The following is a 25336-nucleotide window of genomic DNA, read 5'->3' as shown; positions in this document are numbered from 1 at the left end:
TAGTTGCAGCCCGTCAGGTAGGAAGTGTATCTGGGCCCCCATCCTGGGGAGTAAGTGTTAGTATTCTGTCTAAACTCCACCTCCCCAGTTACCTGGCAACAGCCAGGTATGCTCCTCCCCACAGTTACCCGGCAACCGCCAGGTAGGCCGATCCACTATAAAAGGGGCTGCTTGCCCCCTCCTCTTCTTCTTATTCTCTTACTCTCTTACCCTCTTGCCTCTCTGTCCCCTCCGCCACCTTCCTCTCTCTCCAAGTGGCCATGGCCGGCCTCTACTCCTCTACTTCTCTTATCTCTTATATCTTCCACCTTCCTCTCCCCACCTTTGCCCTATCCCCTGAATAAACCTCCTCCCCCTTGGAACCGCCCGGTCTGGAGTGGTCTGTTCTGAGCTGCGGTCGGACTTTTTCTTAAAAGAACTAGCATTGGTGCCGTGACTCGGATACGAAAACTCGGGGAATTGCCATGCTGCGCGGGCTACCACAGCCGCTAGATACAGTGGCCAGGCAGGACCAACGCTGCGTGGCTCGCCTCGCGCCCGCCAGACCTGCCATGCCTCTACGACACGTGGACTCCATCACTGCTATCTGCCATCACGACCGTGTTAATTTCCACCTCTGCTGCAGACTAACTACGCCTGTGGCCCACCACGTGGTGCTCTGCCACGTGGGAGGCAGCCAGACAGGCCCACACAGACCTCGCAGTTCCACTTTCCTGATACCAGACTGCATAAGCCTGCAAACACACACCGGCATATTGATTGGTAAGGAGATTCCAATTGGAGGTAGGGACCCTAGATGCCCAGATAAGGCCTGGCCAGCCTTCCCTGGTCTGAGAGGTGTTGGTATTTGTCTGCCCTAGTCCCTATGACTAGCCTCCTAGCTGAACTACTACTTAGGACATTGGCCGCTGGGTGACCCCCTCCCCCTCGAAAGCAGTTTACAGCCTCCCTCCCCACTCTGAGCTCTTGCAGCTGCCGGAAATCCTGGTACCAGGTAAAACTGCTTTCGGCGAATTCTGGGACCTAGATAATCTCAGCTGCCGGAAATCCTGGTACCAGGTAAAACTGCTTTCGGCGAATTCTGGGACCTAGATAATCTCAGCTGCCGGAAATCCTGGTACCAGGTAAAACTGCTTTCGGCGAATTCTGGGACCTAGATAATCTCGTGATGATCTGATTATCTAGGCAGTTGCCTGAATTTCTTGCCGTCTTTCTATCGGGACACCCTCCTTGTCACCCAATAGGTGCTACATTGTCTTCGACCTCACCCTCAGACACCCCACTGGGTTGTCTCCTTAAAAACCTCAGATCTCTAAAATTAACGCCTGCTTTGAGGCCTTCCAAATTGATACACCTCTGCAATGAAGTTTGGATTCGGTATCCTCTAGATAATGGTTTAAAATGGCCACCTAATGGCATACTAGATTCAGTCATTTAAAAGGGTCTTCATACATACATACAGCAGTCTGGTAAATGGAAAAGTTCCCTATATCCAATCATTCATCTACTTTCGCTCTAATCTCTCCATGTGTTCTGCCTGTTCCCCACCTCAGTTTTTTTTTTTAGCTATCCGCCACTGATCAGAGTAACCATCCTCATGGTCCCAGGAAAGATTTCCTGAGTTCAGAGCTAACCCTTTCCTTCCCTGACCCTTGTTCTAGAACTGCCCTTGGGTGAGACACATCCCCTCTTCTCTTGAGACAGTTTGTTTCTCGCAGCTGAGTACCCCAGGCTGGGCCTGGACAGACTGTTCTCTCTCTCAGGAGCACTGGCTCCAAGCTCTAGTCCCTAGCGTGTCTCCCCCAAGGGTCAGTCCGCCGCCTGCTGATGGAGGCCTCTTCCCCATTTTGCCTTCTTCATTTGTGGCTGTCTGTGACCATTTGGCTCAGCCGGTTTGCCTAAAATGCAGAGGGTCCAGGATGCTGCTTGCTCCCTTACCCTCTGTTCCTTAGCTCTGCTCTGGGACTTGTTTCCCCCATGCACAGCCACCTGAGCAAAGGGCTTGGCTGCCCTTACACTCGAGGGAGGCTCTCCCTCCCTCTCTGCCCGGGACCTGTAAAGTGAGTGCAGACCCTAGCCGCCAAAAGGCACTGGGCAGTGATTTCTGGCTGCTAACAGGAAGTCCCGCCCTACCGCCACAGCTGACCCGACCTGCAACAACTATGCCCTCAGCTGCAGGCCCATAGCCCCAACCTGCCAGCCATTTGATCATATGCCACTATTGCCAGCTTTCTTATTCTGTTCCTAGCCAAATGTTTTCTTGCTAATACTAAAATGTGCTTTTCTCTACCTACAGAACCTGCCAAAGCTACTTAAGACTCTTTCCTATCCTGTCTTAATAGATTTTTACTACTGCTATTAAATTCTATTCAGTTACAACCAAACCTTATGGCTCTCAATCTTGTCAAAAGTCTGCTAATACTATATTTAAGTTTATGGCCGACAGAACTCCCAAAGCCTGTCACAGTTGACCCAAGATGGTTTCAGAAGACTTGGACACCTAGAAGATACAGCCTGGATTGCATGCGATGATATAGTCACTAACAAATGCAGTGGGCTAAACTGGATGCTGTGAGTCAAATGACTTGGCTAAAACAAGGTAAGTCATTTCTCATGTCACGCATATCCATTACACAGAGAAAAAGCCCTGTGTCTTCTGCGCTTGGAAGCCAAACTGACTTTGCCCAAGAGACTATGGAGACCATGGGAACTGTTGGCTAGTGGACTCTGTCATTTTTAAAAATAATATATAACTGGTACATTATTGTTTACTCTTTTAGACTTCTGACTACATTGACAGCTAAGCTTTCACAGATATTATCTGTTACCTCATTAACTAAACTCAGTTGCCATCAATTAAATGCTTATTTCCTCTTCTTGCTATGCCACTGTCCTAATATTATCTGAGTTCCTATAAACTCGCCTACCTCTAATAAAACATGCCACTATACGATCCAACAAAGGTTCATCTTGAAGACTGTTTGTGTTATTAACTCATGCTGTTATCTCTTTTGTAAACTTATAAGCTACAGGAAACCCACTCAGATCTACCTTTCATGGACCAAATAGACGCCATCTGGATAAGCATATCTGCCTAAAGTTCCCACTTACCTATTCCAAAGGGTGGGATCCCTCTGGGCTTCAAATGTACATCTTAGAAAAAATTTCTTTCCCCCAAATGTACTTAATCTTATTCCCTACATCTTGTCAAGTCCAGGCACATCCAGAACAACTCCAGAGAAGCAACCTCTAGATGCTCCATCTCCTGGCACATACACAGCTGCTTCTACTGGACCTGCTCCTTCGACCTGTCCTCAGATGGCTCCATAGACCCTGGACAGCAGGAAACAGCCAACTCTCCTACGACCGGACAAACACCCCCATACCCATTCTTCTATGTTCCCTCTAGAGACACGTTGCCCCCAATGCCAGCAGGAAGTAGCCAGATATCACAACGTCCCTATTCCTGCTTCACTGTCACCTCTTTCTAATTTTTCTTTTTTAATTAAACCAAAAAGAGAGGAATGTTAGTATTCTGTCTAAACTCCACCTCCCCAGTTGCCTGGCAACAGCCAGGTATGCTCCTCCCCACAGTTACCTGGCAACTGCCAGGTAGGCCTGATCCACTATAAAAGGGGCTGCTTGTCCCCTCCTCTTTCTCTTATTCTCTTACTCTCTTACTCTCTTACTCTCTTACTCTCTTACTCTCTCTCTTACCCTCTTGCCTCTCTGTCCCCTTCCCCACCTTCCTCTCTCTCCACGTGGCCGTGGCTGGCCTCTACTTCTCTTTTCTCTTATCTCTTCCACCTTCCTCTCCCCACCTTTGCTCTATCCCCTGAATAAACCTCCCCCTTGGAATTGCATGGTCCAGAGTGGTCTGTTCTGAGCTGTGGTCGGACTTCTTAAAAGAACTAGCAGTAAGTCTCAACCCGACAGAGGACAGGGACAGTCTGGGATGACCATAAATGAATGGGTTACCCAGCCCATCTCTTGGTCCACCATTTTTTGGGTAGTCCATGAATACATCTTGGCCCATTGGCTTGGAGGAGAACTGAGTGTTGAGTCCCTGTGTTCACCAAGAATTGGGTGGGTCCAAGCCCCATCTACCTCAATCACTGTCTTCCACACAGAGCTAATACCTTCGCCATTTGGGGTGTTTTTCTCAAGGCCTGAAAATTCCTGGCCCTGGCTTCTATTTGTTAGGGCCCTCTTGGGCCCTGCAGCTGGCTCCTTTACTTGTAATGTGCATACTGGTCTTTTTCAAGGAGTTTCCTATCTCCCTTTGATTGGAGTCTCTCTTCTCTGCTTTTTCTTAACTACTATAGCCAAGCTTTTCTGTAAATTCCTTTCCTGTTACCTTTCTTTTTCTTCACCTCTCTTTTATCTTCTTTCTTTCTCTTTCTCTGCTCTTTTCCTTTCTCCTTGATATGGTAGACCTCCTCAGCAACTTACACTAAACCTTTTAATGACTTATCTTGTATTCTCTCTAGCCTCTGAAGCCTTGTCTATACTGACAGAATGTCTCTTTGAGCTAGTCTAGAAAGGCTGTGGGCAATACATCTGATCCCTCCTTAACCTCATGTGCCTTGGTCAAAATTAGTGGGGTCTCATGTAGCTCTCTCAAGATCTGCCAATGGGATCTAGCATGGGCTTTCAGGTGTCCCTTACCTTCTGCCACATGAAGGTCTCAGTCACAACTGGTCAGAAGTAACCTGCTGTTGACCACGGCCTGATTAATTGATGGTGTCCCCATGTCTGAGGGAACATTCTTTTTTTCCAGTATCTTCTCTTGCTCTTTAGTCCTGAAGAAAGCACTCCTGACAACCAGAACCTACAAGGGTCTTGTGGAAGAGTGGCCATGTTACCTCTTTTTAACTCAGGATGTTTAACACAGTAGATTCAGTCCAAATATCAGTCAAAGTCCAAGAACACATAGAACAACAACCAACACACAGTTCACCAAAAAAATAAATAAATAAACCAGAGAAAAACAACACAGACAGCTTACCCCTGTCACGGGCGGCGCATAAGCCAGGTGATACAGACAGTTCTCGCCACTGTCACAGGCGCAGAGACCAAGTTACATAATCAGGACATAGAAAGACTGTGCGTAGAAGACTCCAATAACCAGACAACGTGGGTAGTCTTCACTGGACCTAATTTAACAGATTCAGATGACTTGGCCAGCCTATATTTGACCAAGTCCAACAGATTTCTAACACTGCCAGCAATGAACAACACAAACCAAATACAGACACTGCCACGAGAGGACAACAAACACCTCAGAAGACCACCTTCAAACGGAAAAGGGTCGTTCCTGACCTTTTCTCTCTGCCCCATCATTAACACACAAAAGAAACTAACAAAAACCAGTCTCAATTGCAAGTGCCAGCTGGAAGGGATTCCGCATCTTCCCCAGCACCCAGATGGGAACCTCCCAGGCATCCCTGGCTCCTATTAAGCTGTTGGGCATTATTAAGCATCTCTAACTCCACAGATCAGGTCCACTTGGTGAACATGCTAATTGAACCTTTTCTTTTCTTTATTTAAAAATAAATAAATAATAATAACCCCTGGCATCCTGTTGTGAAGTGTTACCAACTTGTCTCTTATTGTTAGTGGTGGAAAGAATTGGAAATCCTCACCATATCTACTTAAGAGACCAAAGGACCATTTCTCCTATCATCAACTTTGGCTTGTAGAGGACAATCACTGCTAAACATGCTGGTAATTCTAATGGCATGTTCCTCAGTGTTTCTCATGTTCCAGGTGACGCATGGCTCTCTGGATCCTCGTATGCAACATACTCTTCTAGTGAGTCCTCTGGATTTAGTAAAATATCAACTCTAGCATACATGTTTCCCTTAGCTTTTTTAATCCCTTTCTCTTCTGTCTTCCACAGAAACCCAGGGATTTCTTTTTCCTTTAATTTATTTATCTATTCACTTCATATCCTGATCAGTGCCCCTCTTCCTACTGGTCCCCCTTCACACAGTTCCTTCCCCTCCTCTCTTCCTCTGAGAGTGTACAGTTCTACCCCCACTCCTGCGACTTAGGAATTCAATACCAGAGTGGGCCACTGGCTTCCCGCACAAATAGGATCCACCGTAACATTGAGTTACATTGGCCTTTGAGGTTTATGCTGAAGTAAGTACCATGTCCCTTTAACTTAGTCTTATGATAAAGCTCACCTTTCACAAGTACCTTCAGAACCTTGCCCCACAGGCACATCTGTGACTCCTGCTGGATTATTCCTCTAAGACCATCTAGTTCCTTGGGGATTTTAATGCATGGTTTTGGAAAGATTTGTGGTGGTTATAGGCATTGTTGCTTTGTAGAAGAATCTTTGTTCTATCTCCTTATATGAAGGAAGTACTGGCTCATACAGGAGGAAGCGTTGGCTACCATTTTTATAGGTTCAGAAGTTTTATAGATAACAAAGGAGTTAGAATTTTGGGAGTATGTGTCACCCTTACACACCCCAGGATCCTGTAGGTTTTTTTCTTTTCTTTTCTTTTTTTTTTTTTCAAATTTTTATAGTAGGACCTCAGCTTTGGGGTAATTTACCTCCTTCAGTTGGGCATTGAGGTTTAGTCACTCTAATGATCCAATCTTATATTTGATCTTCAGCTTTTTATGATCACCTACTGCATTAAATGCAGGCTTCTTTGTGAATTATTCAAAAGAATTTTATGTTTTATACTTTGTTTCCCAAGATAGGGTTTCCCTGTGTGATAGCACTGGCTGTCCTGGACTTTCTTAGAAGACCAGACTGGCCTCCAGCTCACAGAGATCTTCCTGCCTTTGCCTCCTGAGCACTGGGATCAAAGGCATGTGCCACCATGCCTGGATATACTTGTTTTTTAGTTGATATTTGTAGTCTACTTTTAATTTTCTCTATGGTGTCAGCATAACTGAATAAAATTACAAACATTGAATTCCATTTTCTTTATATTTATAATGCCTTTTATACAGACTTAAAATATTTGAATCATCCTACAAGAATGTATTCTCCTAATTAAAATATTTTATCTGAAACATGACAAATAAAAGCGTTAATGTTTGTCCGGTGCCAGGGATTGCCTATGTGTACACAACCTTCCAGGGAGAACGGGGTCATTCCCAGCTGTATGCAGATGAATCAAGTTTTGAAGCCCCATCTTGTGTTCTCCTTTCTTGGGCTATTTCTCATCCCAATTGTCAGTCTGAGAAAGAGTTATGAGGAGAGAAAAAAGATTATTAGGGACAAAATGTGAATACATAAAGAAGGACAAGCAGGATGGAGCAAGGGAAGCCATAGGATTGTGATACAGACTGGGAAAAGTCTCTCCTAAGTGAAATAGAGCTTGCTCATTAGAGAAGTCCCGTGTCGAACGAACAGGCCCAGTATCTTGAACTACTGCTTTGTTAAATCATTAGCTGGGGTTAACCTATCTCCAAAGCACCTCAGATTGCGTGACTTTGATCATTGCAATTTTTTGAGTGAGCTGACTCATGAAATGTGACCTGGGTTCAAAAGCTGAAGCAGATTATGAAGGTGCTAACTGATAGAGTCTGTCAGCTACTACACTCTTTATATCTGAATGATAATTCCTTTCTAGAAGAGGGTTATGAATGGTGTGTAACTATGTCCCCTCTATATACCAAGCCTAGTACCACTCTGTGAGAGCTTAATTTATTTGTGTATAATGGAATTTATATCTCTCACCCATGGTGCTATAGGTCAATTCTCCAAATGAGTTTGGGTTTTCAAATTTGAGTGTTGTGTGAATTAATTTGTAACTGAGATACAGTGCAATAGCTTGGGCCATCATTTACGGAGGGTGCTCATAGAGTGGTAATGGTGACTGATGCCAAAAGATATGCCACTTGTGTCTCACAAGAGACACAAGCAAAGGAAGCTTGCACTATGAAAAGAATTAAGCACTGCTACAATGAGAGCAGAAGAGTTTCTCTATTCTAGTCCTTGGCAAAGAGGATGGATGCTTAGGAAAGGGTACCCATAGGAAATGACACCATGTCAGTCTCCAAGCATGAGTTAGGCATAAGAGAGGGGGGATGGGATAACAGCTATATAATTCAATATATATGGGAATGATTAGCCTAGCTTATAGGGTATAGCCTGAGTACTCCAACCATGCTGCAGTCTCACAAGGGGAAGGCCAAAAATCTGGTAGTTGTTAAGTGTACAAGGCTAGATGTCTCCATGGTATGAATCTGCTGCTGAAGTCCTAGATAACTCATGGATAGTTTCTGGTCTTTAGTCTACATCAGAATCCTCATGAAATTGAATTTAATAGTGGCTACAGTAACCAAGACAGACAGACTTGCCAGTAAGAGTGAGAACAAACACAGAAAAAGCAGTTTCTTTCTTCTATGTCTTTTCATCTAAGTCACTACCAGGAAGTGTGGCCCAAACTTAGAGTGGGTCTTCCTATGTCAAATAATCTGATTAAGAAAATACACCATCACAAGAGAACCCAGCAGCTCAGGTTTTAGTTGATTCCAAATGCAGTCAAGTCAACAACCAAAATTAACAACTGCAACACATAAATAGACGTGCAAAAACAAGGAAGCATGAGAAAACCCAAAACAAATTTTGGGATGCTGCTCTTTTCCTTGCTGCTGGGTGCTGGCTACTTGATGTTAAAATGGGCAAGTCAAGAAACCCAGGAAAGTGTTGCTGGTCCTGACTTGATGCTACTTCGGACACAAAGCTGTTATCATGAAGAACATTGATGATGGCACCTCAGACCACCTTTACAGCCATACCCTGGTGGTTGGAATTGACTGCTATTCCCGAAAGGTGACAGTTGCCATGGGCAAGAAGAAAATTGCCAAGAGATCCAAGGTCAACAACCACCTCGTGGCCACAAGGTACTTTATAGATATCTCCTTGGACAAAACTGTTGTCAGCAAGGATGAGTTTAGAGACCCAGCTTTGAAACATAAGGCCAGTGGGGAGGCCAAGTTCAAGTTTGAGAAGCCACTCAAGATAGGGAAAAACAAGTGGTTTTCCCAGAAGCTTCACTTTTAGCTATATTTTTGTTCCCATCATTAAAAATTTAAAAAAAAAAAGAAAAAAAAAAGAAAAAAATCTTGGGATGTCATAAAATACTAGAGGCTCGGGGCTTAAACAACAGAAATGTATTTTATTACTGGACTGGAGCTGTTTGCCAGCATGGGTTCTGGTGAGGCCTCTTTTCCTGGCCTGTATATGGATGGCTATCTTCCCACAGTGTGTTTATGGCCTTTCTTCCATGTATACAGACAGACAAACCAATCCTATCAGCATTGTGACCTCATTCAACTTTGCTTCCTGTGGTGGTTTGCGTATGCTTGGCCCATGGGGACTGGTACTATTAGGAGGTGGGGCCTTGTTGAAATAGGTGTGTGGTCTTGTAGGAGGAAGTGCATCACTGTGAGGGTAGGCTTTGAGACCCTATGCTCAAGCTCTACCCAGTGCAGAAGGGAGCCTCCTCCTAATTGCCTATAGAACAGAGTCTCCTGGTTGCCTTTGAATCAATATGTAGAGCATTCAGCTCCTTTTAAGAGAGAATCATGTCTGCCTGAATGTTGCCATGCTTCTTATCATGATGATAACTAACTGAACCTCTGAAACTGTAAGCCAGCCTCAATTAAGTGTTGCCTTTATAAGAGTTTTCATGGTTATGGTGTCTTTTCACAGCAATGAAGCTCTAACTAAGATACTTCCTCAAGTTGAGCCTCAAAATCTAGTGACAGTAGAGGTTAAGGCTTAACATTTAAATTTTGGACATAGCATAAATAGCAAAGTGTGAGAAAAGATTTGTCAAGAAAGGATTGTGTAAAATCACTTTGACCATATATAACAAGTACACATATTTAAGTTACCTATCTATAAAATGAATGCAGATAAAGTAACACTCCTTACCCATTATTTCTTGTTTTGTGACTCTATTCAGTTTTAATCTAACATCTCCCTGAAAAAGGCACAATATTTGTGAATTATTATGTTTCCATGAATAGTTTGGTGTCCTTGTTAGAATGGTCTGTGATTCTTGTTTCTTGGGGCTTGCACATCTTTTCTTTATGGTAACCCTCCTTAGTTTGGGTCTACATGAATGCCAACCATCTTGTATTAACTGTTTGTTGCTGTGACAATGTACCTGAATAAAGAAACTTAAAGGGAGAAGTTTTGTTTTCCCTCCCACAGCTGGAAGGTATGGTTCCTCTGTAGAGTGAAAAATTATAAAGGCCATTTTATGAAATATGTGTAGATTTTTTCGCCTTACAGAACTCGGAACTGAAAATAAGATTTCAGGCCTTCACATTCCAGGTGAAGGACACTTGCTGGATTACATTCCCCAAGCCTCACCCAAGGCAGGAAGGCATTCCTGATTACAGATAAAGATGCTATCATTTGGGCTAGATTCTCTGAAATGTTCCACTGTTCTTGGTTACCCCTCCCTTGGTCTTCCCAGTGCTATGTTCAAAATTTGTAAAACAACCAATCATGTGTAAGCGCACGAAAATGCAACCATTCATGTGTAAGCGCGCGAAAATGCCTTCCTCCCCCGACCCCATGCTATAAAAGACCCTTTAACCCACCACACGGGGCCAAAAACCCTGCTCTTGGAGCTAAAGAGCTTGTCGTTTTTGACCGCCGGCTCCTCCCCTAATAAACCTCTGCTGATTGCATCCAGGTATGATTTCTTGTGATTTTGGGGTGGTCGCGATTCCGGAGGCTTGAGGAAGGGTTTCCCGAGTATGGGGGTCTTCACCTCATAGTTCGAAAGTCATGGTGTGAGAAATTTGAGGGAAGTGGTCATACCCAGGTCTTGGTCCTACACATGACTGCCATCAGAAAGTGAGGTGTAATGAATACTTATGCTCAGCTCACTTGCTTCTGTTTGTTTTGGAGGTTAGGGTGGTTCTTTCCACCTCAGTCAACCTAACCTAGATGATCCCTCACAGGCGTGCCTAGAGGCTTGTCTCGTAGCTGATTGCAGATCCTGTCACACTGACAATCAATGTTAACCATCAACCACATTTGGATCTGGAATTCAAAAGGTTCAAAAATAGTGGTTACTTTTTACCCCACCCTCTAGCTATCCAAGTTGTTGTAAAACCGATCCATTTGGTTTCTCTTGTCATTGTCCTATGGGTTTTGCTTTTGGGTGAAAAGTTGTTTCCCTCAGATTGTCACATCTATCAATTTTAAAGTCCTATAGATTTTCTATCCTTGCCTTTAAGCTCCCATTATTAGGACCTTAGTCAACATAGACACTTTTAGAAGTATCTCTGATCACAGTGGGGTGAAGATACCAACACACAATAGTTTCTGCATTGGCATTATTGAGTTTGATAAGTTTATGGGCTAATTCAAGTAATGGGGTCTTGGACATTTGAATATTATTGGTTGGAGCTTAGGGGAGACTTGAAATAAGGATTTGTGAGGCATCATAAGATAGATGGAAATAGAAACTTCAGTATTTCCCAGAAAGAATGTTCGGAGTAGGAAGAAGGACTGTTGTGAAGTCCCAAGAACACTGACATTTAGAGCTAGAAGACCAGAGCTGAGTAGATGGCCCGGAGGATAAAATGCTTGTTTTGCAAAAATGAGGAATTCAGTTAGGTTCTACATGGCCTATATAAATGCCAGGTATGGCAACACACTATAATCTCAGCACTCAGTAGGCAGAGCCGGGGTATCCCTGGGGCAAGCTGGCTAGGTGAGTCATTGAACTCTGGATTCAGTGAGTGACTCTGCCTTAGAATAGAAAGCAATTGAAGGAGCTATCTGGTATCAACATCTGGCTCCTATATATGTGCACCTTGCACACATGCATACGAGCACCCACAAAATAAAATAATAAATAAAAATAAAAGAAGAGATAGTTGACCTAATAGCCAATTAGCAGCAGCCAGGTAGGAGGAAAAGCAGGAAAAGAGTACTTTCTTATAAGTGAAAAGATAGGAGAGATTAAGAAATACCAAAAGTCTAAAGTTTTTATTGGATACACCTGATAATAAATTTCAGCTTTACCTCTTATTTATTATTATTTATTATTACGCTATTTATCATTAGTGTAATAATAGATGAAAATGATGGGAGACATCTGGATTATTAAGTCCAGCAAGTTGATGCTTAATAGAATATTTCTTAAAAGACAGTAATTACAGATGCTTTTTTTTTCTTTTGTGGAGATAAGGTCTCACCAAGAATTCCAGGCTGACCTTGAATCTGAGGTTTTACACTACCACTGCCAAGTGCTAATTAGTTGCCATGCTCAGTTTCTAAGCACTAAATTCTGAAAGGCGATTCAATAAGATAATGGCCAACAAGCGAAACAAGCAGGCACTGGGGGTGGGGGCGGGGGGGAGGGGCTTCTTCTATAATAAACAGGTAAGTATTTTAGACTTTCTGAACAGTACTGCTGCATGTAGTCATCTCTGTCTTGTACAAAGATAAAAGCCATCATAGGTAACACATACATGAGTGTGTTCAGTAAAACTTTGTTAATCAAAACAGTCAGGGACCTGGATTTAATTAGTAGACTAAAGTTTGCCTTTCCAGTTATTTAGTACAGATTATAGTTTACTGATGACCTTGGTGAGGGACATTTCTATAGAACTGGGAGGCAGAAATCATACAGTCATAGTTGAGGAAGTAGAACTGGAGGGTGCAACAAGCTTTGGTGAAGTTATACAGTAAGTGTCGAAAATGTAAAACCTGGAAGGCTGGGCCAGATTTGGAGAGGGATTGAGGTCTTTCGGGGAAATTCTTGCATGGTCAAGGGAGAAGACTGCAATATTGCCTCTATTTAAGCTTTTTGTGAGCTGCCACTAGAGTTTAACTGACTTATTCAGGTTTAATGACTATTTATTAAGAAAATTATAAATCAACAGTTCTACTACAGGACAGAAGCTCAATGAAACCTCTGCAAGGGTAATTTTGCCAAAGCTGCTGCTGGCATGGGGGAGGATTATTTCTTAGGCTGTCATTACAGGTTCTTTTACATCTCTGTGGATAGAATAGCAGGCTCAACAGATAGGCAAAACCCCTTTGCTCAGTGGGTGGGCAGATTGGCAGGAAAGTGGTCTTTCTGAGGTTCTCAGTGGCTGGATGCTTACAGGTGCTTGGTGCGACTGCACAGTCACTAAGACTCATTAGCCTCCCAGAAACAAAATGGTATTAAATTTTATTCCCTCAACTGTTTTAGGAAGAGCAAGTGCAAAGGAAAGGGCAAAGAAGAGGTCTTATTCTGGGTTTCTTTATGGTATTTTTCGATGAGCAGAGAATTGGACATGAATTGATGTAGATTCTTTTTGATCATCTACTTTTTCACCAAGACTGCAGACCTTTCAAGGTTAAGAATCAAGTTTCTCTCTCCTCTCCTCCTCATCCAGTGATGAGAGAAAGACAGTTTATCTCTTCTCATCACCCTGCTGGTGACTTTGATTGTAATGACAATGGCTATCAGATAGCTTGGAACTCTTTCCTCATTTAAATAAGCCCTGAAATCCTCAGGGGTGTTTCAGGATGTGGCAGTAGGTTTGGGACACTGACTGATCCTTTAATGCCTCCCTCTGCCCTCACCTGACACCACCTTTGGAGAATTCTAAGTGACCACTCTCTTCACGGAGGGTAAATGGCCAGTCTTACATAGGCAAGGTGTCCTTGTACTTTTAGACCTGGAGGCAGGTATCACTAATATTTAGTGTCACCTACTGTAGAGTGAAAAATTATAAAGGCCATTTTATGAAATATGTAGACTTTTTCTTTGCCCTTAGACTTAGGCAGAAAAATGCAAGTTCCAGAAAGCGGAACTGAATGTAAGATTTTCACTACCCCAGGACACATTCCAGGTGAAGGACACTGCCCCTGAATCAAGCCTCAAGCAGTAGGCCCACCTATGGGTGGGAGAGGCCCAAGGCAGGAAGACACATTCCTGACTATAGATAAAGACCTGCCACCTAGGTGGGGCTATAGCCGGAAGATAGTTAATCTGAAATAGTTGGTAATGGCAGGATAGGACACAATGACATGATAAAAACAACATTTTGAGAAGAATGCAGGGTGATTTCCACATGACACTAACCATTCAGGGTGGGTTTCTCTGGAATGTTTCACTATTCTTATGTTATGTATCCTTGGCAACCCCTCACCCCCTCCCCACTCCCCTGGTTTGTGGTTTTTCCCTTTAAAACCCTCCACGGACTGGATGTGGAGGTCGAATCCCACTCCTGCACGAGTGCATGGTGAGACCGCGGGCTGCCAGGTTTCTTCCCTAATAAACCTCTGCTGAGTGCATCCAGGTATAGTTTCTTGTGATCTTTGAGTGGTCGTGATCTCCTGAGACTTGAGGAAGGGTCTCCCGAGTATGGGGGTCTTCACTACCACTCTAACCCAAGAATGAACACTTTCTTCAGGATGAAATGAATGAGGTGAAATATATAAGTTCTTCTAGTGCCTTTAGGGTCAGTAGAGAGTACCTGATTCAATGCTATATTCTGTCTTTCTGGAATTGTATGTTGAGCTTCATGTCTACTGGATGATATGTTACTAAACAGTTGCCCCCAAAGCTCAGTCCAACATTTAAGGACAAGATAGAGGAATAGCTCAGTGTAGCTGAAAAGTTGGCTTTAGTTTTGAGATTAACTTCTATTAGTAATAGATTTTGGCTGTACCTGGCTTACATGCAGTCCTTGTGAAATAGCATATTAATGCTTCTTTTGATTGGAGTTCTGAGGAATGTTTGCGTCTTGCTTCTTAGTTCATTCTCCATGACCATCTCTGTGGGTCATAGACAACTCTTTCCCTTGTCCAGTGGCTTACAGTTTATAATATCTTTTCACCAAGATTCTCCAAGAGCTCTTTTAAAGAATTTGCCTTTCCTGTTTGAAAATTATTCTGTTGATAGAGCATGATTGGACATGAGTCATTTAAAAAAATCCTTACTTTATTTTATGTGTGTTTTGTCTGTGAACAACATTCATACCTGATGCTTGTAGTGACTAGAAGAAGGCATTAAATCCCCTGGGATTGAACTTATGGTCATGAATTACCATGTCAGTACTGAGGATCAAACCCAGCAACTAGTGCTCTTAACCTCTGAGCCTTCTCTTCTGCCCCTAGACATTAAAAGGGTTAAAATTTTTCAAAAACTCCTAGCAGGCTGAGCAGAACCAAGAGTGCAGGTCAGCTTGGTCATGAGCTCTGTGTTTCAGGAACTTGGCTGACCACAAAATAGATGGTTGATTACGAATAGGCTCTTGAGAATAGCCTATACAAAATGTTCCCCATGACTGTTCCTTGTACCCTGTCGAAAACTGAATAATGGGCTGGGACTTTCCACAGGTACTCTCCAATGACCCCCCCCCTTCACTCTCCCCTGGGTTGTGGGTTTTTCCTTGTGGTTTTTGCCTTTAAATTTTCTCTGCCTCCAAAGCTCTGGGGTCAGACCCCACTGCCCCTGCGTGGGTCATGGGTCTTGACCTCAGCATGCTGATCGAAATATACCTCTTGCTGATTGCATCAAGTTTGGTGTCTTGTGAGTTATTGGTGGCCTCAAATTCCTGAGGCTTGGGTGAGGTCCTTCGTGGGGGCCTTACAATGTAAGTCTTAATAAGACATGAAAACTGAAGCAGAGCTCAAGAGTCATTTTACATTTGTGCTCAGGGGAAAGAGACACTTGAAACTCAGTGTCTTTTTGACAGACACAGATGGTAAGTGTAAGTATAATTTAGAGCTATACTGGGTCCGATTGGAGAATCCCCAAAAGTCATGGCTTTTGTTTCCTCTTTACCCATCCCAGAAAATGGTGCAACCTTCTCATCTGGCACAACACCTTAGATTAGCTTCTCCTTAGAGAGAAGTAATTAGAAGTCCTGTTAAAATAGAAATTTATTATGTTAAAAAAATTGGGGCCATCATTTAATACTTGATCTGATTTTATCAGCCCCCGAGGTGACCATCATCTATTCTTGTCACAGAATCTGCTCCCAGATAATCAATCTCCTACTGGTGCGATGGTTACATGTGTTTTAATTAAGGAAAAGAAAGAGAAAGCAATTGAGGGTTTATTATAAAGACTAAGTTATGGCTCTGGGGAGATGGTTCAAGTTGTTCAGAGCACTTGCTGCTTTTTCAGAGGACCCAAATTTACTTGCCAACACCTACCTGGTGGATCACAATTGTGTACAAATCCAGAACTAGGGGATCCAATGTCTCTTCTACTCTCCCAGGCACCAGACATGTACATGGTGAGCATTCCCAGGCAAAAAACATTCATATGCATAAAATAAAATAAGTAAATCTTTTAAAAACAAACACTAGTCATATAACAGATAATCAGCATTTCAGAGGAGAGGGAAAGCAGTACTAATTGTTCTGGAGCCTATAGGCCAAGTTGTCCACAGCATAGACTAGACCAGTATTTTTTTGACAGTCTTCTTTTCCATTTCTGTTTTTCTTCCTTTGCAAGAATTTATATCACCTGTTTTCTAATTCTCTCTACCTTTATCTCTTTAGCATCTTTTTTGGACTGTTCTCTCTTCAAAAAAAAAAAAAAATCCCCCTCTTTTCCTTTTACCAGCAGCCCCTGTTTTCTAGGGTGACAACCAGATAGACCTGCTCTATATTTAACTGGCTTCATTTGTTACATGAAGTTGCAGTCCATGTTCAGAAATTACAAACCAGGCTTGACCAGTATAGTCCATTGCATTCTTTCTTTACTCACCAATATGAAATTAGAGACTCTTGATTATTCAATTATATTTAATTCAATTCAAAGGTTTTCCAGTTTGGGAGGGGAAAGACTCCTAATGGATGCTGGCTGGAGGCAGAGAAGGCGAGTGGAACTCACATCAAACTAATGGAAAATGTGGGAAGATGGCTCAGTTTGGCTGAGGGGCCTTGAGTCTGAGGCCTGACTGATTTGCTGTTGGGATGGGGCGAGACACAATCTTCTCATAGTGAGTTAGACCACTGGCTGAGCTTCGGGTGAGAAGTTAATTAGAGAGTAATGACTTCTTGGCATCTGTGTCACGTATATTTCAAACAGCTAGTCAAAGTGCAGAGACAGATTTCTTTCTTTACAATTTTATTTACAAAATGTATTAAAACTTTGTACAATACCTCATGGCAATGAGGTTCAGTAATTATGCCCACACATGCAATTTACACTTTTACGGCCATTAGTTTCTTGGCAATTTTTCTGTTCACTGAAGTACAGCTTTAACAACAAAAAGAAAAGAATTGGAAAAAATCCTCAATTGACTACCGCCAAACTCCCATAGCTTGAAGTTAATAGCAGAAATTTGAAGCAATCAACATTTTTTTAAACATGCAAGTTTTGTTTTTAAATAACAAACCAATTTACCCGCTTCTTAATCTCAGTAAAGATTCCTTGCTGAAAAACTGATTTGAGTCAATAAACATACATTTCTCTTTATACAGTGCCTATGAAAAATGTTTGTGTATAGGTTGGTTGGTTTGTTTTATACAACTTCATATTCACACGGCGTTAGCTTCCCACACTGGGACATTATAGCATTCATAAGTTGAAAAATCACAGTTTCATGAAAACAGAACAAAACAAAACACAACAGCTTTCTTTTGTGTTCAATACCATTTAAAATCTGACAGGTGAGTTATTTGCTTATGACACACTTTCTGGAATGAAAGTTTATATTACACCTTTCAAGAAATGTTTCATTGGAACGAGACCTCTTCCTTTCTTTTCTAAAGACGAGAGCAAATATTCAGCGAGTCAACTAAGCATCTAAGGGTCACACTTGGGAAATGAAGGTGGGCTCCTAATTTGTACAGTCTGGAAACTTTCCAATGCACGTTACTGATGAGAGCATACTACTGAACTACATAAAGCATACGTCGTTATATAGGAGGTAATTAGTGAGCGGAGACTATTTCCTCTGACTGGTCTGATGATGCCAACATCAGGTTTGCAATTAGTTACTTGAGAGCCCATGGAGCAGTGGGGTGATCTTCGGTGAGTCAGTAGAGAAACTGCTCCAAGCAAGGACCTCGGAGTGATGCTTAGGTCCCTCAGGTTAGCAATAGGTTTAGGAATGCATCTTAGTCTTTGCAAACTAGAAAAGGACACATGCAGTCTGACGGAGAGCCACAGGCAGGCAGTAACAGGCAACAGCTGGTAAAACAGACCTAGCAAGAGTAAAGTCAGATTGAGAACTGCGGTCTGAACCCACTGGCCTGCCTTGCAACACGGTCCTGTCTCCGTGTTGTACATGTAAAAGGCATACTTAGCAGAGAAAGCAGAGCTAAACACAGTGTTGTTTCTGAGAAAGATATTCCAAACACATCTGGGAGAATAGGCAGAATTTCCCTCACCTCAATGCTTACTTACTATTCAACTACTCAGCTATACTGACTTAAAATGCACACTGAAGCAAGAAAAACAGATCTGTGAGCTGCAATTCCAGGCTTCTTGGAAAGCTCCGGGATCCATTTTAGGGAAGCACCAAGAGGTATGCCTGATAGTGCCCTGCCCCGAGCTACACACAGAAGTCAATTTCAAAAGCTCTATTAATCCCTTCAACTCCACTATGGGGAGTTCGCCAAACATTTTTTTTTTTTCACAAAACCATTGCAAGAACACTAAGTCACCACTCAGTCTCTTTCCCAAAGCATTTGAATTTTCTTAAGTGTCACATTTACATTCTAAAGATTTACACAATTCAGCAACATCAAAAGGAAATAGGGTGCACAGAACATCACCACCAACAGGAAATACCAAAAACATCTGATCAGCAGATCCTAGAAGAAATGCCAGTCTGTCTGCCCGAACACTGGGAGACAGATTTTTTTTTTAAATCAGGAGGAATTACTTCTTTTAGCTAAGATGGGTCTATTTGCTGAATTAGAATAAATTTGTATGTGTGATTTTGTATATGTATGTGTGTATGCGTGTGTGTGTGTGTGTGAGTGTGAGTGTGTTAACGAACATGGTTTTGTATACTGTGCAGTGGTATCAAAGAATGGCTTTTGTTGAATTGACATTTTTAATAAGATTTTTTTTCCGAATACTGGAATCTTGCATGTCCATTTTTTGTTGGTTTTATTTTAATTTTTCTCAAGCAAAGCAAAAAGATTTCAATGATGGTTTGCATTGTCGCAAGTCTCAGAGTGTTCCATAAGGCACTGAAGGAAAAAAAAAAAATCAGTTTTTCCTATTGAAAGGTCATTGCACCATCAGCAATATTCGTGTCATGCCCGACACCAAGGAGAGTGAAATCTGGCTCAGGATCCTTGAAGCAGCCAGGTTTTCAGTGATTTCCTCTCATTGCATGCTTCCGGTGGGAAGGGATCTGCAAATCAAGGGGACATTGCAATGTGAATGGACGTTTTATTGGAAACTAAGACATTTATTAATGGCTCTGTTGACACTAGACAAAAAAGTGACTTTTCTTAAACTGCCATTACTGGGGACATCCTTCATCCCCAGTTTGTTTGGAAATAAGTCTGGTTAAAAATTTCAACTGGATGTAGATACTTTGGGATAGATTAATTAGGGTGGTTTTCTAATATATGCATGGATTGTACTAACATGCAGGGAGTCTAACGCAAGACTTTAATCACTCAGGGTGTAGGTATATTAGAAGGCTTTAGTGGCAATTTAATATTGTCAGGACAAATGCACTGCAGCGTATATTCTGATTGCAGATGTGACAAGGATTGTTTACCTAGGACAGAGGGTACACAATGTTCTGGCTTACTGAATTCAAATCCATTTTGACTATGAGGAAAAAAATATTTGTTCCTTGATTGGGGACCACTTATTTCTCTTAATACCTTCAACCTTAGTGTTTAAAGTCTAAAAGTAACACAAGGAGTTTAAAGGGATAGCACATTCTAGAAAACAGGCAAAAGCAGCGATACCCATGAAAACAGCTTGGCATCTATAGGTGCTTTGCCTTGAAATTAGGGGCCCTACTAAGAGGTCTGATAATGCCCTCATTTTCATGACCTTAACTAGATGCAGGGGATTCTTTGCTCCTGAGTCTGTAAACTCAAGATCACTCTCTTGTCTCCTGTTGTCTCACACTCCTTCTCAGCCACCTTTCCCTGTACACTAACAGAACACTCACATTTTATCTTGAGTAAACCCTGAATTTGGGTTAAATAAATGATATCATTATCTACCACTGGTCATAGAATGAACATATGTATGAAAATGTTGAAGATGTGTGCAAAGAGCCAAAAGATTAACATGAAAGTAGGAAAAGCTCTTCTTTGGTACCCCTCCCCAAGTCCAGAGTTCTCTCATTCTCTCTCTCTCTCTCTCTCTCTCTCTCTCTCTCTCTCTCTCTGAGTCTCTCTCTCTGTCTCTCTCTCTCTCACACACACACTCTCTCTCTCCCTCCTTGCCTCCCTCTCTCCTTTCCTTCATCCCTCCTTCCATCTTTTCCTTCCTCCTCCCTCCCTCCCTCCCTCCCTTCCTTCCTTCCTTCCTTCCTTCCTTCCTTCCTTCCTTCCTTCCTTCCTTCTTTCTTTCCAATGAGATATTCTTATCTGGCCTCATAACTTAAGAAAGTGACTTAACCTCTCAGTGACTGTTTTCTGATTTTAAGTGGCAGGAAGGGAAACAGCATCAGTACTCAGATAAAAGCCCTCTGAGGAAAAAGAACTTCACCCCCTCAGTTATTCAGAAATTTGTCCCCACTTGACATAAAATTAGTTCTTCCTTCCTTGAAATCTCTTTAGCAGAAAAAAAGTCTCCAGCAAGCTGGGCTTGATGGCTCACATCTGTGATCCCACTATTCAAGCTGAGACAGGAGGATTGCTGTGAATTTTAGTTCATTCTGGGTTATAATGTAAGCTTCTGTGTCAACATTTTACCCATTCAAAAATACCTACATATAAGCTGTTTAAAGAAAGTTGATAACTTGGAAAATACTAGTATTTCATAGGACAGAATAGAACAGACCTAGAAGAAAAATGGAATTTTCTCCAAATTACAGGCTTGTTGAAGTCTTGCATAAGAGATGGATTTAAAAAAACATTCCTGAAGAAGCCAAATAAGCTAACCGTAGTTTTCACTAGCCTTGAGGAAACTCGAAGATTTCTAAAAGCTGTTAAGAATGAGTTTGGATCACTTGCCAAGGAGAGCTTGAGTGTCTAATGTCTAATCAGTAACTTAGAGAGCTATCAGGTTGTCAGTAGAACTTCTGCTCCCTAGTCAACAGGAAACAGAATCTGAAATCGAGGCATATGTTCTCCTGAGACCAGTAATCATGACATAACTATGACCCATAGAAAATGAGAGGGGATTCCATATCCTTTCTGAGGTACCTTTTCATTAGACATTTTGTTGGCTCTTATATTTTTGGGTGATTTAAAATGAGTCACCCTTTGTGGTCAATTTCTGGTTCTATAAACTCATAAGGGAACAATTCAAAGTACCTTTGCATTTGCATGTCCCTGAATAGAACATCACCACCTAGACCAACACAGAAAACTAGAAACTAGATAAGAGATCAGAAGGTACTCAGAGATAGTGTAGAACTTGCTTGGAAACCAAAGATGAATTGGGCGGGGAGGGCTAAGTCTCATGACCACATGAGCTACATGGGCTTGGAAGTGGTTTTTTTTTTTTTTCCTCAGAGGCTCTTCTCAGGCTTCTTTATTATCCCAGAAATGGGTGCTAAGAAACTCGGTAACTGGCCTGTAACCATGTTGATACTGGTTTCTATTAAAATGTAATTTTATCTCAAGTAACCATAATTTTGTTCCATAATAGCACACTCACATTGGCTAGATGAAAGCAAAAAAGCTGTAGGTTTCTATAGCAAGCTAAGTTTTGAGGCTTCCCCATCCAATATGGCCTCTAATTTAAGGTTTCAATGACCTGTTTAAAGAATTGATAACCCAATTCCACCAGTCTTTCCTTCTCTTTTTTTCCTTCCTCTCTCTGGCCCCCACCCTCCATCCTTCTCCTTCTTTTCTTGCTATTTCACCCTTTCCTTCCTTTTCTTCCTCTGATATTTTCTCTAGAATTTGCATTAGGATCTATATTGTTATAAGATCCTCATATAATTTGTGAGTGAAAAACAGTTTTCTGTGGATTTAACAAGAGGCCATGAGGCTATAGTAATTGGGGAGGAAGGCCACTATTATTAGACAGAGTATCTGAAGAAGAATTTGGAGGCTGTATGATTGTAAGCCCTGATCTGTTATAAAAGAATTTTTCTCAAGAACTAGGAATATGTACTATATATATATATATATATATATATATATATATATATATATATACATGTCTGCATGGAGGGTCTATAAACTTTTTAAGGTGGCTTTTAACAATATGTATTAATTATTTTTGCACATGTTTTGTCTGTGTGAATGTAAGTTGCACCATGTATATGCAGTGCTCCTGGAGGCAGAAGCTGGCATTGGCTCCCCCGAAACTGGAGTTGCACATGGTTGTGAGCTGCCATGTGGGGTCCTGGGAACTGAATGCTCCTCTGCAAGAGCAACAAGTGCTTTAGAGTCATCTGATGTCTTGCATGAACAGCTATGACATAAACTAATCATCTCTTGTCAAATTGACAAAATCTAACCAAGCTTTCAAATTTCCTGAAGACTACCAGTCTATAGATGGAGGAGGTAGGTATGGTTTAGTAAAGAGGAAGAAAGGTTGCACTTTACACCTCTGTCTGCCACTACCTAGTTGTATTGCCTAGGACAAGTCACTTGGAGTGACTGAGTTTTAGGTACCAGAGGGAAAATACTGCCTGATCAATTTTATTACAACCTAGGGAATAGATGTGATAGAACATGGAAACTGCTATATATTCTTAAGATGTATTAACTAGTTGGACTTCAACTCCTTGGGATTTGCAGATTGAAATTATGCTAGATTGAAATGGTTCCTGTACTGTCCTATGAAAAAAAGGCAAATGATGTGCCCCCAACTGAATTCTATCATCAACTCAAAGCACTAGCACATGAGAACATTAAATGATTGCATGCTAATAGTGCTAATGACAGATGAACTTATGGGTTGAACATTCAATAGTGGAAACAGTTTGTTAACAGGTTAGTTCTTTGTACTGAGAGTGTAGTAGCCAAAGGCTGCAGTCTATAGGACATCAGGACAACCAGCAACTTCATCAAATAAGATCGTGCTTTCCATGGTAATAGCAAATGATTTATTTGGATAAAATGTTTAAGAATTGACTAAATTTAGATTTATTAGGTTATATATAAGAAGGTCAACACATAGAAATAGGGATACATTGGCATTTACTGATGGGGTTAATGTTAGCCATCTAAAATAAGGTATAGGAAGTGCTAATTGTTCTGTTCCACTTTTGATAGGCATGTCAGTAAGGCGAATGTCCTTGGAAGGTGGTAAGACTTTATCCTTTTATATACTTGTAGAATGGAAGCATTATTCTAATCCATGCTCACTTTTAAATTTAGATGTGTTATTGGTAGTCAAGTTTTCTTAAGTATTAATTTTGATTTGGTCAGCAGCAAGTAACCTAGACCCTTACTTACCTGAGCACCATCAGTTCCAAGGAAGGGATAACAAAGGGACTCAAAATTAAGAAATTTGTTTCATGCTACCACTGCTTAATTATAAGAACCACCACTCCTTCATGAAAGGACTTCCCTACATGAGGTGGCAAGATCTTGCTTCTTTTTCTTAGTTTAAACCTCAGTTCTATCTGCTTTCTCTAGAGTTATACTGTCTAACATGGCAGCCATGGGCACATGCAACTACTGAATATTTGTATATTTAGCAAATATAGCAATATTTGACATGTTGCTAGTATCATTTGAGGTATTCCCTAAGTGTAAAAGCACCCCAAATTTCAAATATAAATAAAAGAATACAAAATATCTCATTAATTTTCAATATTATTGTGTAATTGACAACTTTGAAAGGCTCTTTTGGGCATCTTGACCTCAGTGAAATGCATGATTAAGATGAACTTCATTTGTTTTACTTTAAACATTGTAACTACTATAATAGTTAAATGTTATTCATGTGGGTCACACATGTTACTCACATATATTTGTATTGATCAGAACTGCTTAAGAATTGTTTTTTTAATTTCCTGTCACAGACCATAACTTAATTCCAGTTATGCTTTTAGAAAAGCAACAACCACTGACAAGAAAGCACAATCATTGCTTAAAGATAACTAACTTGTAGCAAGGAGACAATGCTAGAAACCAAATAAAGTAAGATATAGGAAAGAATAACAACAAAAAGGTTAACACACACAAACGTAAGGCTGATTAGTTTACTAGACCTTAACCGTACCCCTAGATCTTAACACTTTCTGTTCCATACACGTTGTAGCCTTCTCTGTATGTAGCGTAATTCTGAGTGTTGGTGGCAGGAGCAGGCTTAAAGTTTTGGGTGTTCTTTGTGAGTTTCATGCGTTTGGACTCTGCCCGTGATTTGTAACAGAATTCTATCAAAGCCACCATCATGGCCAGCCCCAGACCTCCGACAAGTATATAGAACACGCCTGCCACATTGCTCAGGCTTAGAGCACTGGTCTTGTCCTAAGAAAAATGAACAAGGTGATTAGTTCTTGAGGAAAACAAAAAGCAAGAGGACATCATAACACATCACAACAGCATAGGGCAATTCTAAGTTGTAAAATAACTAAACATTTGTGTAAGTGTTAGGACTCAACTCTGGCAACTGGCTGAGGTTTTAAAATGACCAGCAAGATGGTAGATTGTGCTTCTGTTGACTGTTTTGATTCTCACACCTCAATGTCCTTTTGTTTTCATTCTTAGTATCTCCAAATATTCAATAGTGTTCAACCACCAAAATAAAACATCATTTGTCCAGGGGAACAAAAGAGTAAACACAAGCAGAATGTATCTCTCTGCCAGTCCAAACACACACCATTTTCCAGAGTTGAGCTGTGACATAATCTCTATAAATGGAACATTTTTTTTTCAATTGGGAACTGAAGCACTCTTTCCCCTCTCTGCCCCACAGTACCCCTTTCTCCCTTGTTTTCCCTGTGACAAACTTTCTTAATAATTCATCTTTAACATACTAGGTGAGGTCCCTTTTACTCTTGTGTGGGGATTTACTTCATGGGGGTTTGTGTAAAAAGAGTTGAGCCTTCTTTCCCTCAGTGACTGATACATTGACCCCGTGGAGTATTGGTTGCTAAGTTCAAAATCAGGGCAGCAAGTCTTTGTGCGGCTAGAACAGGAGAACACAGAGACTTGGCTCCACTCCATCTTCCTGAAAGTTTAATGGAGCCATCAGGAGGGTCCACTGTGCCCTGGATTGGCTCCACACAAATCAGAAAGATTTTCTAAACCATTGAA

The 25336-nt window shown here is 41.5% G+C and overlaps 1 protein-coding gene and 1 pseudogene across 5 annotated transcripts in view; one reads left to right on the top strand and one right to left on the bottom strand.

Moving 5' to 3' along the window:
* Positions 1-7039: 7039 nt before the first annotated feature.
* LOC117695114 (large ribosomal subunit protein eL27 pseudogene) lies at positions 7040-9037 on the top strand (annotated as a pseudogene).
* Positions 9038-17081: 8044 nt separating this feature from the next.
* Gria3 (glutamate ionotropic receptor AMPA type subunit 3) overlaps positions 17082-25336 on the bottom strand; it is a 259149-nt gene continuing 250894 nt past the window's right edge. For 4 of the 5 annotated variants that reach the window (XR_004604537.2, XM_076918780.1, XM_034485108.2 and 1 more), the window contains exons 16-17: positions 24300-24547; positions 17082-19332 (exon numbers count right to left, since the gene is read on the bottom strand). Coding sequence is in view for 4 of the 5 variants with exons in the window: in XM_076918780.1 (XP_076774895.1) it covers positions 24302-24547 (246 nt within the window). In the remaining variant the exon portion in view is untranslated. Of the gene's footprint in view, positions 19333-24288; positions 24548-25336 lie in introns of all 5 variants that reach the window. The other variant, XM_076918779.1, reaches the window with a different exon arrangement.

This window comes from Arvicanthis niloticus, chromosome X, assembly GCF_011762505.2.
Source record: "Arvicanthis niloticus isolate mArvNil1 chromosome X, mArvNil1.pat.X, whole genome shotgun sequence".
In the NCBI taxonomy this organism is placed as follows: domain Eukaryota; kingdom Metazoa; phylum Chordata; class Mammalia; order Rodentia; family Muridae; genus Arvicanthis; species Arvicanthis niloticus.
The sequence above is the reverse complement of the archived record's forward strand: the minus strand, read 5'-3'. Positions and strand labels throughout refer to the sequence as shown.